This window comes from Bos javanicus, chromosome 20, assembly GCF_032452875.1.
Source record: "Bos javanicus breed banteng chromosome 20, ARS-OSU_banteng_1.0, whole genome shotgun sequence".
In the NCBI taxonomy this organism is placed as follows: Eukaryota; Metazoa; Chordata; class Mammalia; order Artiodactyla; family Bovidae; genus Bos; species Bos javanicus.
This window is the reverse complement of record NC_083887.1, coordinates 34921205-34940479: the sequence shown is the minus strand read 5'-3', so window position 1 is coordinate 34940479 and position 19275 is coordinate 34921205. Positions and strand designations below refer to the sequence as shown.

At 41.2% G+C, this 19275-nt stretch overlaps 1 protein-coding gene across 4 annotated transcripts in view; it reads right to left on the bottom strand.

The window, feature by feature from the left end:
- DAB2 (DAB adaptor protein 2) overlaps nt 1-19275 on the bottom strand; it is a 60436-nt gene that overhangs the window by 24500 nt on the left and 16661 nt on the right. For all 4 annotated transcript variants that reach the window (XM_061393659.1, XM_061393662.1, XM_061393661.1 and 1 more), the window contains one exon: nt 413-605. In XM_061393659.1, the coding sequence (XP_061249643.1) occupies nt 413-503 (91 nt within the window). In that variant the 5' untranslated portion in view covers nt 504-605. The remainder of the gene's footprint in view (nt 1-412; nt 606-19275) is intronic.

The window sequence follows — 19275 nt, the reverse complement described above, 5'->3', positions numbered from 1 at the left end:
GCTGACACTTTCTAGTGGTCCTTTTGTGACAAAAGAAGAGGGTCTTATAAAATAAAGATCTTGATTTTTATAAAACAGCTACTTCAGTAAAGCAAAATCATACATAGGTTACTGAAAGATAATCATGTAATACTTCATAGGTGCACTTCCCAACTGAATAATATCTATGAAAGTTTCCCAGCAGGATCCAAGTTGAGGCAATTACTGGGCTCATATATATATTCATCTTATCATAGAGGAATTGAACCAATCTCCTCCGCCAAAGTCTTACTTTCATATTTAGGAGAACTTGAGATTTGGCTGAGATTGAATCAAGGCAAGGGCCAAATCTTACTTTCCCTTGAACGTCATCCTTCTTCACTGGTAACCACCACTAGCTCCCCTCATAGGGCTCAAGAAGATTCCTTCATACCTTTCTTCTTTTCCTTCTTGGATGGTGCCTTTGGTGCAGCCTGTTGGTCAGGCTGACCATTAGTTGCACTCGTTTCTACTTCGTTAGACATGGCAAGAAGGCAGACGGCCAGCTCCAGCACCAGCAGACTCTTAGTGGCAGCAGGCGATCCCTGATGGAGTCGTCTCAAACAAACATAGCCTGCTACAGACGCCTGTGGGCAGAGTTTAGAGGCACAATGAGATCACAACACAGCGAACCCAGACTTTATGTCCTAATAGGCCCACAACCAGTACTGCTGAGTGTAGTTCTTCAGACTCATTTTGTTCTTCTCTGTTAAACTGAACTCTGACAGCACGGGAGTGGGTAGGACTGTTTCCTTTGTAGTTGCCAAAATGGAAAGAAGGTATTTACCTTCTTTAAGTAATTTTATGTAATTAAGTAATTATGTAATTACTTCTTTAAGTAATTTTCTTTAAGTAATTATTATGGCAGAAAGTGAAGAGGAACTCAAAAGCCTCTTGATGAAAGTGAAAGTGGAGAGTGAAAAAGTTGGCTTAAAGCTCAACATTCAGAAAACAAAGATCATGGCATCTGGTCCCATCACTTCATGGGAAATAGATGGGGAAACAGTGGAAACAGTGTCAGACTTTATTTTTCTGGGCTCCAAAATCACTACAGATGGTGACTGCAGCCATGAAATTAAAAGATGCTTACTCCTTGGAAGGAAAGTTATGACCAACCTAGATAGCATATTCAAAAGCAGAGACATTACTTTGCCAACAAAGGTTCGTCTAGTCAAGGCTATGGTTTTTCCTGTGGTCATGTATGGATGTGAGAGTTGCACTGTGAAGAAGGCTGAGGGCCGAAGATTTGATGCTTTTGAACTGTGGTGTTGGAGGAGACTCTTGAGAGTCCCTTGGACTGCAAGGAGATCCAACCAGTCCATTCTGAAGGAGATCAGCCCTGGGAGTTCTTTGGAAGGAATGATGCTAAAGCTGAAACTCCAGTACTTTGGCCACCTCATGTGAAGAGTTGACTCATTGGAAAAGACTCTGATGCTGTGAGGGATTGGGGGCAGGAGGAGAAGGGAATGACAGAGGATGAGATGGCTGGACGGCATCACTGACTCGATGGATGTGAGTCTGAGTGGACTCTGGGAGTTGGTGATGGACAGGGAGGCCTGGCGTGCTGCGATTCATGGGGTCACAAACAGTCAGACACGACTGAGTGACTGAACTGAACTGTGACTATAGGTACGACTCTTATGTACAAAATAAACAAGCTACAAGGATATATTGTATAGATGGGAAATACAGCCAATATTTTATAATAACTATAAACAGTATAATCTTTAAAAATTGTGAATCACTATGCTGTACATCTTAAACATATAATGCTGTAAATCAACTACATCTCAATAAAATAAAAACTGTTATTATCTGGCTAAGAAATTCGTATTGGAACTTTGGATAAAAAGCTAGTATTAAAGATAGGGATCAAAATATGTCACATGTAGGGGCTTCCCTGGTGGTCCAGTGGTTAAGATTCTGGGCTCCCAGTGCAGGGGGCACAGGTTCAATATTTGGTCAGGGAACTAGATCCCACATGCCACAGCTAAGAGCTTACATGCTGCAGCATGCCACAACAAAGATGCTGCATGCCACAAATGAGAACCAGCACAGCCAAATAAATAAAAATTACAACATTTTTTAAATGTCGAAAAAATGTTCTCACTGAGTGAACACAGTTTGTGCTATTATTTAGCATTATTATCCTTTAAACAGCTTCCCAGGTGGCACAGTGGTAAAGAATCAACCTACTAATGCAGGAGACACGAGGGACGTGGGTTTGATCCTTGGGTGGGGAAGATCCCCTGGAATGGTAACCCACTCCAGTATTCTTGCCTGGAAAATTCCATGGACAGAGGAACCTAGCAGGCTACAGTCCATTGGGTTGCAAAGAGTCGGACACAACTCAGCACACAAAACAGTTTAGTTCTCCATAAAGCTCCCCCATGTATCACAGCTGCTGCTGCTGCTAAGTCGCTTCAGTCGTGTCCGACTCTGTGCGACCCCATAGATGGCAGCCCACCAGGCTCCGCCATCCCTGGGATTCTCCAGGCAAGAACACTGGAGTGGGTTGCCATTTCCTTCTCCAATGCATGAAAGTGAAAAGTCAAAGCGAAGTCGCTCAGTCGTGTCTGACTCTTAGCGACCCCATGGACTGCAGCCTACCAGGCTCCTCCGTCCACGGGCGTTTCCAGGCAAGAGTACTGGAGTGGGTAAAACAAAAAAGAGAAGTCATTGTAAGCACACAGAAGTGAGTTAACATTTCAAAAGGTTCTTTCACCTCTCAGGAGTGAACATTTCTATACTGCACCAGAGAGAGCTAGGGAAGGTTAATTTTCTATGTGAACTGAAGACAAAAGGCAGAGAAAAGCCACTCACAGTGTGTAATCCTGGGAAGAACACTTATGGGTTCGTCCACTAGTCTCACCCCCAAAGCTAGTTTCATTCTTTGCGATTTTAACAGTCTTTTGAAACACATACACACACACACACACATAAAATAATTGATTTTGCTCAAAGACACCTGACTGGTAGGTACCTGGGGAGACAGTCTATTTACAGGTAACAACATTAGGGGACCTGAAGTCCCATTTAGTCATGACTTAGCTGGGGGCCAGCTACTATCAGCCCTTTAACTGCATTAACTCCAGAACACTCATGGTAACCCTGTGAGTAGTACGATGCAGTATTATTTCACTTTTCCAGAGGGAAAGCCAAGGCACAGAGGTTTTAAACAACGCAGCTGCTGAGTTAAAACCAAGTCTCCAATCCAGGCTGTCTGGCCCCAAGCCAGAGTTCCTCAAATGCTACACTGAGTCTCATAGGGGAAACCTCATGTTGGCCATAGAGATGTTCTATTATATACTTGTCGTGTCCCTCACCTCCCCGCAAAAAAGATATACTCAAGTCCTGGCCCCTGAACCTTTGTATGTGACCTTATCTAAGTAAAGGTTATTTGTAACTGTCATCAAGTGAAGGCTCTTGAGTTGTAATCATCCTTGATTTGTGAGGGTTCTAAATTCCAAAATCACTGCAGATGGTGACTGCAGCCATGAAATTAAAAGACACTTACTCCTTGGAAGGAAAGTTATGACCAACCTAGATAGCATATTCAAAAGCAGAGACATTACTTTGCCAACAAAGGTCCATCTAGTCAAGGCTATGGTTTTTCCAGTGGTCATGTATGGATGTGAGAGTTGGACTGTGAAGAGGGCTGAGCGCCAAAGAATTGATGCTTTTGAACTGTGGTGTTGGAGAAGACTCTTGAGAGTCCCTTGGACTGCAAGGAGATCTAACCAGTCCATTCTGAAGGAGATCAGCCCTAGGATTTCTTTGGAAGGAATGATGCTAAAGCTGAAACTCCAGTACGTTGGCCACCTCATGAGAAGAGTTGACTCACTGGAAAAGACTCTGATGCTGGGAGGGATTGGGGGCAGGAGGAGAAGGGGACGACAGAGGATGAGATGGCTGGATGGCATCACTGACTCTTTGGATGTGAGTCTGAGTGAACTCCGGGAGTTGGTGATGGACAGGGAGGCCTGGCGTGCTGTGATTCATGGGGTCACAAAGAGTCGGACACGACTGAGCTACTGAACTGAACTGAACTGAACTGAACTAAATTCCATAACAAAGGTCATTATAAAAGAAAGGCAAGGGGAGATAAGAAGTATAGAGACACACTGCAGAGGTTATGTGAATACAGAGGTAGATATTGGATTGATGCATCTACAAATCAGGAATGCCAGGATGGCCAATGTCCCCCAGATGCTAAGAGACAGATGTGCAATGAGTACTCTTTCAGCACCTTCAGAAGGAATAAACCCTGATGACGTATTGATTTGGGGCTTCTGGCCTCCAGGACCATGAGAGAATAAATTCAAGTAACCCAGTTTTTGGTAATTTGTTACGGCAGCCCTTGGAAACTAATACAACACCTCTGTTTTTGTGTGTGTCTTGGTTGATTTCGAGTGGTTCCAAGCTTTATTTTCCAGCAATGTGATAAATCTCCTAGTCATATTCCTAGTCTTCTAATTTCAGGAAGCCAATAATAATGCTCTTTTTTCAAATCAAGAGGATATTTCCCCATGTTAACAACATCAGGCAGTGACACCACGCTCTGATCTAAGGAGAAACATCAACATCCATCCTCCTGCATCCTCAGCTTCTCCCCTTGGGCCCTTTCCTTTCTTAGTTACTCATCGTATCTTAGAAATAAGGAAAACACTTCCATGTGACCCCGCAGTCCTCCAGTTACTGCTTCATGATTTAAACATCTAAAATTGGTGCTCTCTTCCTCTCGAAGGACTATTCATCTTAATGCTAATCTCAGAAAGTCAGCTCCAACTGCCAATGGCTCTTCTGACCAAATCCAATTACTTTGCTTTCATTCTTTTGAGCGTATCTGACTGCATGCATCACACATCTATACCTTGTTGTGAGCCCCTTTCCCCTCATTTTTTGCTCCCATGACAATCAGGAAGCTCCAGTCCATGGCTTATGTTCATTGAATTAGGATAATCTGAATTTTTTCTTGATGATGGCATTCTTAATTTTAAAGTAAAGCTTTCCCACTTAACCTTGGGGTTCCTCTTGCACTTAGGACAAAGATGAGACGTTGTCATTTTATAGCAAATGTTTTACCCCTTGTTGTTTCTGTCGTTCAGTCGCTAAGTCGTGTCTGACTCTTTGCAACCCCATGAACTGCAGTACACCAGGTTCCCCTGTCCTTCACTATCTTCCGGAGTTTGTTCCAATTCATATTCCTGCATATCTTTAATATCCTTTTCTTTCATTCTTATATAGAAACCCCAACATTTCTCATCTCTTTCAGAAATTTTTTCTTTTTGACTCCTTTCCTTTCTGAATTAGCAGAGCTGCCTTCGCTCTCATTTTCCTACCCATTCCTGTTACTTGCTTGTCCCTGAAGACTTTCACTCCTTCCTGCTCAGTTCTGGCAGGAAAGAACCTGGCATAAGAATCTGTTGCCCCATCTTTGAAGTCTAATATCATGTTGTTCTGTAGGATATTAGTGCTGACAAGAAAAGTCTTAGCTCATTAAACATGGCAAATTTTATTCAAAAGTGAGTATTTTAAAGGAATTTGAGAAATGCCACAAAGCATTTTGAGGGGGCTTGCGAGAGGGAATGGTGGTGTGTGGTTTAGTCATAAGAATGATACAAGACGTAACAATGTTATAACTCAAGACCAGGCATTAAATCTGGTGTCAGCAGACAGCTTTCAAAATGGAAGAGGTCTACAGTGAGAGGTGCTGCCATGTTTTATGGAAAAACTTCTTTTGTTAGACACTGAGGTTCAACATTCATGGCATTAGGGTTATTCTAAGGTACTTGGTGTTCTTTGACTACATCCTTCCACGGTTTGGGGATGAGCAGTTACAAGGAGCAGGGGAGTAAAAAAAAAAATAGGTATAAAACATTCCTTTAGCATCTTAGCATATTTTTTTGAAGAAAAGCCATGTGTCTGTTGGGTTGTAATAGGCAAAGGCAAGTCTCTATTGCAGGCCATACAATTTAAAAGTTATCTGTGCTCCCTGAAATGATTGGAAGGTAGATTTTGCCCACAGGCTCCAAGACTCAAAGATAAATCTCTTTATAAAGAAACATTAAAGGTTTACCGAAAAATTTTTAGCCAAAGCGTACAACCAGTTATGTGTATGCTGCTGCTGCTGCTAACTCGCTTCAGTCATGTCCGACTCTGTGCGACCCCATAGTCGGAAGCCCACCAGGCTCCCCCGTCTTTGGGATTCTCCAGGCAAGAACACTGGAGTGGGTTGCCATTTCCTTCTCCAATGCATGAAAGTGAAAAGTGAAAGGGAAGTCGCTCAGTCGTGTCCGACTCTTCTTGACCCCATGGACTGCAGCCTACCGGGCTCCTCCATCCATGGGATTTTCCAGGTAAGAGTACTGGAGTGGGGTGTTATGTGTATAAGAGAGTGATAAACACTCACCTTTCTCCACAGCTTTAAAGAGAAATTCCCTCATCACAGATCTCCCAAATGCCCAAGTTACCATTTGACCTGCGGGAGACAGAGGAAGTCTTGCTTCCAGACTGAGGTCCCTCTGTACGAATAATCAACTTAAATCCAGTGTTTAAAATTCAAATGCATACTCCTTCCAACAATGTTACAGAATTGTCAACTGTGCTCATAAAACCTCTAATAGGTTTTATAATGAATTGATTTTTGGGAAGGCTTTGGGCCTGAAAAAGGAAGCTGAGGATGAGAAGAGGCCCTACCATTTTCTGTGACTGCTTTCCCAAATTAGGGTATCGTTCAAAAAAAAAAAAAAGGCATCTATTTTAAAGCTCTAGTAAGGTAAAAAAGATTTTTAACTTTTATTTTTAAAGGAGAACCACTGGGTGTAGTACAACCAGCAAGGATAGTCCTTCTGACTGAGGACCAAAAGTTAATCAGGAAACACACACAAAGGATGCTATCATAAAACATGGATTACTAATAAAGTCCAAAAACATAATCAAAAAGTCACATGGACTGCCACACTCCCCCCACTCCATCTAAACCTAGCTGGTTTGTTAGTCTAGTTTTTAAGAATGATCTGTTTATTTCTTTAGATGCCCGAGAAGAGAAATAAGACGATACATCTGAAAACAGACGAGAATCTAAAGTTACTATATATTTTGACCCCCTTTTAAGGTCTAATACAGAATAGAAAGTTGTAAATGAAAACTATGTTAAGTCAAAAAAAATGAGCTTCATTTGAGTGAAGATCTCTAACTTGGATTTTGGACTTCATGCAAACCATGTAGGGACTTCCCCGTCCCACAGCACAAGAATCAGATGATCAGGAGACATTTTGCAACATTTTTTGGTTTCTGAGAAAGTTCTGAGAAATGTATACCAGAAGATTGTGTGAGTCACCTTAAGATGACTATGTCCTTTGCACTAGAAAACAATCTGTTATAGTTTATTTAGCACTTAAAGTGATTCATGCAAATATTTAGAACCTTGCAATACTGAGCGTAGGGACATACTTGTGCAGGGACAAATTTGCCTGGTGCCTCCTTTTTCTTCCTCACCTTTTCCATCAGGAGGAACAGTATCAGCATCAGCAACGATTCTGATGAATGACTACAGGGTTTTAAAGCAACATCATGACACGAGTTTGCCACCTCCCTCCCAGTCTATCTTTTTACCTATTATTCGGAGCAGATAGGAATTTTCCTGGTCAGTCTCAATGCTGGTAAAAGGAATAACTTGAGTTAAAAACTTATTTAAAGGTGGCCCCATTCTACAAATGATAGAGGACCTGTTTTTAATGTTAAGGGGAATAGTACAAACCCCAAACCTACCAAGCCCTTCGAACACTTGTCCTGGCAGCTCTGTGAATAGAATGTGTCTCCATCTTATTAATACTGAAATAGACTCAGTAACACAAGATCAATCACTAATTAGCTGATGGGCTTTAATTGAACATGATCTGTGTTCCCTTTCTTTTTATATATGCTGCTGTTCTTATCTTTTTTTTTAATTCCACTGATGTTAACCTGTATTTTTCCAGCTGCTTTCAGAGTCATAATCCCATGGACTTTCACATATCAGTTAACTTTCCAGAAAGAGCCACATAAAACAGACACAGGAAAGGGAGTTAAGGAGAATCAAGGACAAAGCAACATCGATGTCTTTGCTAGTGTCCAGCACTTTGGAAGGGTCAGAAGTGTGCTTCCTTGTCCTTTGGAACCTTTTGCTTGTCTCAGCTGAGATCCTGAACTAGGACATGTGAAATATTAACCTCTAGGGCACATCTCGGGGTCCAAGAGGGCAGCAAACAGCCTTCAGCACTATCTTCAAAGTAGCCTTTTGAGAATAAGGGACCTTGCCAGAAATGATGCAGCCAAGTTTCTGACATTTGGTGCAAAACTAGTCTCCCTTAACTGCTTGAATCCCTATGCTTTTAGGAAAACTGATTCTACTCTGCAAAGACCAAGCTGAGTAGACAGTAAGATTTTTGCAGACTATTTAATTGGGGAAATGAGACTATGTTAACACACATTGAAAAGGAGTCCTTAGGAGATTTTCTTGTAAATGCTGACACTGCTGTAGGGGCCTCAGGAACAAAACGTGCCTGAGTCGAGGAGGTATGCACTGGTTAGGCATTTACAGAGAGCACATATCATTGTCTGTAACCCCTGGGAAGGATGCTGCAGAAAGATAGGACTTAGAAAGCTCTGAACTGGAAAACTTCTCCCAGCCTTTGAAACCAAGTCAGACCAGAGTTAAAAGTTCCCCAGACAGTTAATTTGGGAAAGAGGCCAGATAGTGTAGCAGGTCAGAGTTCAGGCTAAGAAGTCTTTCACATTTTCACTACTTTCTAGCTCTATGGTTTGAGTCAATCTATCTAATATTCATTTCTTCCTCTGTAAAATGGGAATATAATTTGTAGTGTTGTTATAAGAAATCAGTAATAACTGATGTAGAGACCTTAGTGCCTCGAATACAGAAAGCTCTCAACAAGTGGCAACTATGATTAAATCACATGTAGGTTTCATGGACAGTTCAGTTCAATTACTCAGTCATGTCCAACTCTCTGCAACCCCATGGACTGTAGCAAGCCGTGGACTATGTGTCAAGTATGCAGTCTTGTGTTGTAGTTGACATTGCTTTTCCACACCAAGTGCTTAAATAATTTTAGAACAAGTGGGACCAATAAGTAAATAGCTAATAAGTAGAAACACTGTTAAACCACCTCCTGTCCAACTCTGGCTTTGTGACTGTAGAAGGTAGGTTCTGACAGGAATGGGCTTCCCTGGTGGCTTGATGGTAAAGAATTTGCCTGAAATGCAGGAGACCTGGGTTCAATCTCTAGATCGGGAAGATCCCCTGGAGAAGGGAACTGTATCCACTCTGGTATTCTTGCTCGGAGAATCCCACGGGCAGAGGAGCCTGGTGAATTACAGCCCATGGGGTCACAAAAAGTCGGACATGACTGAGCGACTAACACACACACATCTGCCAGGAGTAGAACTATGGGAATAAAAGCTACACTAAGTTACCCAGAGAGGCCTGTTCTAATGAATTCCGAGTCAAATCTAGGCCTCCATTATCACCACTGGCAGTGTAAAAGGTCTACCTCACATTCCCCTGGGAAACTTTTAAGAGGACCTCTTAAGATGTCCAAGTCCGTGACACACCCAGATCCATTAAGTTGGAATCTATGTGGAAAGAGATGCAAGCACCAATATATTTTAAAGATTCGCAGATGATTCTAAAGCACTGACAAGTTTGAGGGATAAGTCTAACTTCCACAATCCTTTGTTGCCTTAAAGAAATAAATACCAAGTGGGTTAGACTACTGAGCTGCAAGAAACCTAGGGAATAATTTCGTCATACCCTTTCATTATAAGGATTAAGAAACTGAGGGCAAGAAAGAATATATAACTTGTCTAACTGTTAAACAGCTGGTTGTAGATAAGAGTTGGTACCAGGAAAAATCTAGATCCTAAAATGAGACTAGAGTGTCCTATTTTTAGAGTGTATGAGTCTGTTTTTTTTAAAAAAAAAAAAAAAAAAACAATTTTTAAGAAGTCCATACAAGGCCCATTATATTGAGACTGAACCAAGAACTAATTAATAGATATACCAAAGAACAGGAAGATAAGTTAGCAGAATAGCTTGAATCGATGTTTTCTGAACCAAAACAGAAAAAAGAGTTTATGGGGTCTAACAATAGGGTATCACTAGATCCTCTTTTGCTGGGTAGCTGGAGTCCTACCTGGTCAAACTAGCTCACAAATGCTAATTTGGTTGCTTGGAAGAAAGTATTTGGCTAGGCTTGAGACGCAACTCACAGATCAAAGAATTCACATTATTTCAGTACATTCTCTGCTACTCAGTACTTGGCCTTTTAGTTATTTTTTCTAAAGCCTGGTAGGAAGTTTGAGTTCTTCAGTTGGCAACTTCCAATATTCTTGACTCATTATGACCTCTCAATTTTGTACCCATCTCCACCCATTTTGTTTTTAAAATAAGTTTTTATTAGGAGTATTTCCTAACTGAGCCTAAAGAACAGTCATCATAATAAAAGTGTTTAGGAGAGTTTAAGACTTTAAAAACAGGCTTGCATGTGTCACTTCAGTCGTGTCTGACTCTTTGTGACCCCGAGGACTGTAGCCCTCCAGGCTCCTCTGTCCACAGGATTCTCCAGGCAAGAATACTGGAGCTGTTGGCTGTGCCCTCCTCCAGGGGATCTTCCCAATCCAGGGGTTGAACCTGAGTCTCTTATGTCTCCTGCATTGGCAGGCTGGTTCTTGACTACTAGTGCTGTATGGCAAGCCCCCAAAATAGGCTTAATGTTATTATCTGAATAATAACAGATATGTAATATCCGATATGTTATTATCTGAATGAAGGCCTATTCCCTAGACTGTGCAATGCAACCAATTCACTAAAAATGTCTAAAAATTACTCACAAGGTGAACTGAAGTATTGTAGATGATCAATTTTACAAGTGCAATGACTTATTTTGAAGACTTCACTAGGATTAGAAAAGGTAGAATGTATAGATTCACTGAGTAACTTGTGCAAGCTGGGCACAAGTTAATATGTTTGTGTGAACAAAGACACAGCAAACTGACTCTAGAATCTCTCCTTACACTTAGTCAAACTCTAGGAAAGAAGGTGCTGTTGGAATATCTCTGTGGTCTATGGACCGTGTAGAGTTTTTGTGAATACGTATGCATGATGCTTAGGATTGGATTAATTGACCTTACAGAGCACGCCTGTCTCAACGTTAACACCTCCTTTTACTCATGCCTCAGGAGCTATGTGGGGAAGAGAGGTAATGACTACATCCTTGAGTCAAGTTCATAGATGGTTCATTAAGCACCATCTTGAACCACGTTATTAGCTGCTTCTCTATTAGAGAGATAACGAATCACCTATGGAAGGAGCCATGAGTGATTCTCATTAATTCTAAGGAAAGGGATTCTCCAGGCAAGAATACTGGAGTGGATTGCCATGCCTTCCTCCAGGGGATCTCCCCGACCCAGGAAGATCTCTTATGTCTCCTACATTGGGAGGTGGGTTCTTTACCACTAGCGCCAGTTAGGAATCCATTGTTCTGGAGGAAAGGAAATTATGCCTTTTGAGGGGGTAGGAGGGGCTTGGAAACAAAGGTTACCCTTCTCCATACACGTTGGGCTTTAGGCTCAGAGGTAGCTGGCAACTTAGTAGGTAAATTTGTTTATCAAGGTAAGACATATCTGGAAATGGTCAGTGGATTGAAGTGGTCCAACATGGAGTGGGAATGTGGGGGGAGGTATGGGAAGAAGGGGAGGGAAAACTCCTTATGTCTGAGGAACAGATAAAAAATAAGAAGGCTAGATTCAAACCGGGGCTCAGGACTTTCCTGGTGACACCGTGGATGGGGATCCACTTGCCAATGCAGGGGACACGGGTTTGATCCCTGCTCTGGGAAGATTCCACATGCCTCAGGGCAACTAAGTCAGTGTGCTGCAGCTACTGATGCCCATGCGTCCTGGAGCCGCACACCATGGTTACAGAGCCCACATGCTGCAACGCTGCGGGCTTCATGCCTAGAGCCCATGCTCCACAGCAAGGGAAGCCACCACGATGAGAAGCCTGTGCACCACAATGAAGAGTAGCCCATGCTCGCTACAACCAGAGAAAGCACAGCAATGAAGACCCAGTGCAATGCCCCCTCTCCCCCACCCCACCCTTCAAAAAAGACTGGGCTCCAGTGTCAGGGTCCCCAGCTAACCCAGTCAGGAAGACGTGCTGGCACTTTGGGCAGGCTTCAGTACCCTGGTTCAGGTGGCGCTAGTGGTAAAGAACCCACCTCCCAGTGCAGGAGACGTAAGAGATCTTCCTGGGTTGGGGAGATCCCCTGGAGGAAGGCATGGCAATCCACTCCAGTATTCTTGCCTGGAGAATCCTGTGGACAGAGGAGCCCAGAGGGCCACAGTCCATAGGGTTATGACTGAATAGACTTTTGAACACACAATACCCTGGCTGGTGGGTGGTACGTATGAGCACACTGAAAGAGCTGTGTGACTTGAGGGCCTGTGGGGACATGATAGAGCCCTGCAGAGCACTTCTCCCCTGACCCTGGGACAGCCTGGCGGGACCAGAGACAGCAGCCCCTGCCTCAGTCACCAGTGCACTTGCTTCAGGGACAAAAGTCATCACGGTGTCATGGTAGCACAGTAACTCGCCCTGGGTGCTGTTGTAAGGCTGGGGACACCGAGCTGTAGTTTTAAAATCTGAAGAATTTAAAATCTTCTGAATTCAGAAGAACTTTACTTCATATTATTAGATAGTAAAAGATACTATATTTCATTCTGCTTCCCTCCCATCCTAAGGGCAAAGGAAGAGAGTAGAATACTCTTTTTAGAATAGAGAATAAACAATCTATGAAATATTTTTAAGGTTTTTTTTTTTTTTCTTTAAGGACCAAACTACTAACATGGAAGTATCTGAAATTCTTCTATTGCAGGGCCTCTGGGGAAGTAATTTGAGAAGCATTATGGAGCTGGTACAAAATCACAGAAACATATAATTTTTACTTTGAATTTTGTACCTAAATGCACAGTGGATAGTATGTTTGTCCCTTGTAAGAAAATGTAGTCAAAATACTAATAAATCAGAACAAGGGAAAAGGAGTGTCATACATTTGATTTCTAAGTGTATGTTCTTTGGAAGGAATGATGCTAAAGCTGAAACTCCAGTACTTTGGCCACCTCATGCGAAGAGTTGACTCATTGGAAAAGACTCTGATGCTGGGAGGGATTGGGGGCAGGAGGAAAAGGGGATGACAGAGGATGAGATGGCTGGATGGCATCACCGACTCAATGGACATGAGTTTGAGTGAACTCCGGGAGATGGTGATGGACAGGGAGGCCTGGCGTACTGCGATTCATGGGGTCGCAAAGAGTCGGACACGACTGAGCGACTAAACTGAACTGAACTGAACTGAACTGAACACTATTCACATCTTCTTCAATAACCTTCCCTCATATCTAGGTATACTTTCCCCAACTGACCAGTAAATACTTCATTGCTCTCATATCTATCCTTCCCAAGTTCATTTAACAAAACTCATCCCTCTTCTTAATTTCAAGCTAGCTTTTAAATAAATCATACAGATGAAACTTAGCAGTTTCTTTCCTAGAACACACAGCATCAATTTGTGCTTTCTCGTTCCCAAATGAAGTAATCCTGAATGAAGTCAGCCCGGCCATGTAGTACACCCAGCACATGGACTTCAGGATACATGGTTTATACATTTGCACCCCTCTGCGATTTTGCCTATGATTCTTGTACACATAAATCTTAACTCTTAAACAGGTCCCACTTTCTACTTGATTGCCATTGCAACAGTCACCTTGAAAGGTAGAGGAGTCATTTTGAATGTTAGAAGAATTCAAGAAAAAAAAATACATTATTTAGAAGCACCTGTATTTTTTTTATTTACTTAATTTTTTTCTTGCTTCTGCATCTGCTTTATTTTACTCAACACAATATTTATGAAGTTCCAGCTATGTTGTATCTTGTTCATTATAATTACCACATATCTCATTATATGAATATACCACAAATTTTATCCAGTTTGGAGCTGTTATGAATTGGGCTTCTATGAACATTCTACTACATATCATTTGATGTATATATGTATGCACTACTTTTTACACTATTTTATTTATTGCAGTATAGTTGATTTACAATGTGGTGTTAGTATCAGGTATACAGCACAGTGATTCAGTAAGTTAACTTACTGTTAACTATTACCTGTGTACTTGATATATCAGTTATCACTCTAAAAGTGATGCTTCATGATTTAGGTGATTTCCTTTAGGAAGATCTGGTTGCTTTTAAATAAGATAAAGGAAAAATGAGTCATTTAAAAATAAAAAGGAATTTTCTATCTATTAATATTTGTTGAATTTCAGGTTGACAGAGAAACAGCAACCTGATAACCAGCCCTCTCCTCTCCCAACATCAGCAATCTACCTTGCTGAAGGTTAGGAAGTCACCAGAATGAAATCTAAAAGGTCAGGGGAACTCATCTGGAAGAAATATGCATTTACACTCATTTGCTTACTTCTTGGTTACTGGCCAAATTAGATAAATTAACAGATACAAAATCCCTAGGTAATTGCAGGTTCTGTTAGATAAGCAGAAAGGTGAACCTACCAACTTGCTTTCTTGTTTCTTGCAATGATATATTAATATTACCCAAGTGTTGAAACTTTAGGTGACAGGTTCTAAAAATGGTCTGAAATAGCTAGACCACCTGCTTTGAACTTGTGAGCACATAGATAGTCTAAGAAGTTGCTGCAGAATGAGATGGAGGAAGTGGTGGAAATGCACAAGCATCCTTGAACTAAGGTTCACACTCCATCATTATTCCCTCATCTTTTGGGAAATGGTATTGGACCAAATAAGTATATAGGGATAAACCAATGCATTTTTAAACCAAGGGGTGGAAAAATTCTAAACAGCAGCACACTAATTCATGCTAAACAAAACAGTTTTGGGATTTTAATTGCTGGGCAGTTGAAGCAACTACGTTGAACAATGTCTGTAGTAAAGTGTTCCAAGTATCAAAATATGTATATATGGTTCATTCACTGCAGAGATAGATGACCAAAGGAAGTTCCAATTACAAGAAAAAAAAAATCTACCACTTAATATCAGACTTTCATTTCTAAAGTCTAAGTAGGTGAGACACTTTGTTTCATGAATTCTATACATAAATCCACATGAAAGCAGCCAAATTAAACCTGTTACTATTAGGTAAGTTGTCATCATTAACTGGTCCTCCCTTCCACAAACATTTCTAGGCATCTACCTTAGCAATCCTGATATATAATTCGCAAGTTGGGAAGAGTAATTCATGGATACTAAGGCAATGGCACCCCACTCCAATACTCTTGCCTGGAAAATCCCATGGACAGAGGAGCCTGATGGGCTCCCTCCATGGGGTCCATGGGGTCGCTAAGAGTCAGACACGACTGAGTGACTTCACTTTCACTTTTCGCTTTCATTCATTGGAGAAGGAAATGGCAACCCACTCCAGTGTTCTTGCCTAGAGGATCCAAGGGATGGGGGAGCCTCTAGGCAAGACGGATTGCAGTCTATGGGGTCACACAGAGTTGGACACGACTGAAGTGACTTAGCAGCAGCATACCTACTAAAGCCTTTAGGTAAAAGCCACTTCTATATATTCCAAACATTAAATGTTAATAATCTAAAGAAGTTTTCAGGAAGTCAATTTCTATTAGACGTTTAGGAATCATTTAAGTGACTTCTGCAAATTAAGTTAAAATGGAGGTGGTGTTTCAGTGAACTAAGTTAAGAGTTGTTAGAAAATGAAGATACAGGTTACTGGTTTTCTTTCTTGGTTGTACTAATCAAGAAATACAAGGAAAAATCTCAAATATCATCTTAATCTGTACAGATGTCGAAAAGTTTACTCTGGGATTTAAAGAGTGACTTTGAAGATTTTCTAACACATATAGTCCACTGGATTGTTTTCTTAAGTCATCTCTGCTAATATTAAAACCATCCCAGAGCTCGGTGGGTGGGGAGGGAATGACAAATTTGTGCCAGCTGCATTAAAAAAAAACAGGTACTTAAGAAAATTGTCCTGGTTATGTCATTATACGCATTTTCAAAGGCTCAAGTCTTGAATGTTTCATTTACTATTTTCTCTTTTTCAAAAGACAAGTTCCTGAGGTGGCATTAACCAATGACTTTGTGAGGAGCCTAGAAAAATGATACTTTTCTTGTCCAGTTCCAACATGATTGTTTTTTACTGTTGATCTAGATATTTTTCTGCAAGATTGAAGAAGTAATCAGTGTCTTAACTTTATATTTACATGAAGTAATATTTAATGCAGTATGTTGTTTCCTATGCTGCTGTTGCTGCGGCTAAGTCGCTTCAGTCGTGTCCGACTCTATGCGACCCCATAGACAGCAGCCCACAAGGCTCCCCCGTCCCTGGGATTCTCCAGGCAAGAACAATGGAGTGGGTTGCCATTTCCTTCTCCAACGCATGAAAGTGAAAAGTGAAAGTGAAGTCGCTCAGTCGTGTCTGACTCTTAGCGACCCCATGGATTGCAGCCTACCAGGCTCCTCCACCCATGGGATTTTCCAGGCAAGAGTACTGGAGTGGGGTGCCATTGCCTTCTCCGGTTGTTTCCTATAAACCTATATTATTAACCTGATTAAACAGCATAGTTTGGGTATCTAATGGGCCTTTCCTGGTGGCTCAGTGGTAAAGAATCTGCCTGCCAGTGCAGGAGACACAGGTTAGATCCCTGATCCAGGAAGATCCCACATGCTGTGGCGCAACCACTGAGCCACTGTGGCACCATGTGTCACAACTACTGAGCCTGTGCTCTAGAGCCAGAGACCTGCAACTTCTGAGTCCCAGTGTTGCAACTTCTGAAGCCCATGAACCTGAGAGCCTGTGCTCTGCAACAAGGGAAGCCGGTACACCACAACTAGAGAGTGACCCTCACTTGCCACAACTAGGGAAAAGCCCTTGCAGCATGAAGACACAGGACAGTAAAAAATAAATACATTACTTTAAAAATTTTATAAAGGCAATAAATGCATTAACTAAATAAACCATCAATTCACATAGAAGCAAAGGAACTGCTACTTCCCAAAGAACTTAACATATTTGAAATGATAAATTTATATACTAGGACAATCTATATAATTTTTCTGGCTTTCTGGACTATAAAGGCATTTATTAGATCTGTCTCTGTGTCTGTTAAAATGTGTTATTCATCTGCAGCTCAAGATGGTGTGAATCTAATACTGGGTAACCCTCTATCCTTTCCAATTAAATGAATTTAACTTAATAGTGGGAGTACTATATTGTCTAACAGTTGTGCTAAAAGCCTGTGTTTTCTAGTTCTCAGAGCTTTGACTACAAATTGTAAGAAATTAAAACAACATTGTAAATTAAGTATATTTCAATAAAAGTTTTTAAAAAAGAAATTGTGTTGAATATTTGTCTTTTGCATTAAGTTACCATTTATAACCTGCTTAGCACTCATAGTTGCCAAGTATCACCTCTTGGTCAAGCCTTGACTTTAAGGCAAACAATTGCTCAAAAATTTAATTTGCTATGGGAAGACTTTTCCAGAATAAGCTGATGAGATGGGAACTCTCCCTGCTCCCAGGCCTGTTGCATGTACACCATCCCTGTTGGTTTTCATTGCCTTCTTAAGATGACAAATCATGGGTGTGCCACACAGCTCTATAGATTGAGCATGAGATGAGCTAGTAGACTAGGGCTAGTAGAGCTCCCCAGGTGGTGATAGTGGTAAAGAACCCACCTGCCAATGCAGGAGACGTAAGAGATGTGGCTTTGATCCCTGGGTCAGGAAGATTCCCTGGAGGAGGGCATAGTAACCCACTCCAATATTCTTGCCTAGAGAATCCTATGGACAGAAGAGTGGGCTATAGTCCACAGGGCCGGAAAGAGTTGGACATGACTAAAGCGACATAATATGCACGCACGAACTAGTGGGCATGGTTCCTTATCACCAGCCACTTTGCTGGGCTTCTACTGAAACCTTCTGACCCATTATGAGATATCATATTTATATTCAACTACAAAAAGGTTTCTGATTAGTCTTCACAGTCAACATCAATGATTCACTGAGTAAGTGGTTTCATTAGCATTTAGAGCAATCTCATCTGTTATCTGAACAATTAATGACCTGTTGCAAAATTGTGTCTGCTAGGCAATTGACATTTAAATACTTAAGGAAATGGAGAAGGAAATGGCAACCCACTCCAGTATTCTTGCCTGGAGAATTTCATGGACAGAGGAGCCTGGCAGGCTAGAGTCCGTGGGATCGCAAGAATCGGACATGACTTAGCTATTAAACCACCACCACCACTTAAGGAAAACATGAATGGATATAAGTGATTGGAAAGGGACTCCATTTGTGGCTTCTCTTTATGATCCTTATTATATATGGTCATTAAATAAAAGGAACTTCAGTTGGTCCTTAGAGTTGGTCTTTAGAGTCACTCCACAGTGGCATCTGCTATTTTCCAGTCTCATTATGTAGGCATTTTTAGCATGAGGGAATGCAATTAGATCATTTGTTTCCTTAGCCGAACTCTATAGCCCTGTGCAAAGACAAGTCTTTGAAAGCCGCTATTAAGTTCCTAATCCAATCTTTATTAAAAAGACTCAATATTGTACACAAGGAGGTTAAGACAAGTTCTTTAAAAAAAGCAATGATCAAGCTTTTCTATAATCCAATGATGTCTGCTACTGCAGTAAAACTTGAAATTAGAAATATATTTATAGTTTTAATTTTTTCTTTTCCATTATGGATAATTACAGGATATTGAATATAGTTCCCTGTGCTCTATAGTAAGACTTTGTTGTTTATCTATTTTATATATATTAGTTTGTAATATAGTTGTAATCTCTTTAAAAACCAGAATGTATAGAAGCATGTAGACAATGAGTTTCACCAAAGAAAACAGTGAGAACAACAATAACATGCTTTCTTAGTCTAAGATAAGCAAAGTTTTACTTTTAAGATTAATTGTCAGCTCAGTTGGTAAAGAATCCACTTGCAATATGGGAGACTCAGGTTCAGTCCCTGGGTTGGGAAGATTCCCCTGGAGAAGGGAAAGGCTACCCACTCCACTATTCTGGCCTGGAGAATTCCATGGACTGTATAGTTCATGCGGTCGCAAAGTGTTGGACATGACTGAACGACTTCCACTTTCATTTTCATCGCAAGTAGCATGTGAATAAAATATCTGGCCATTCT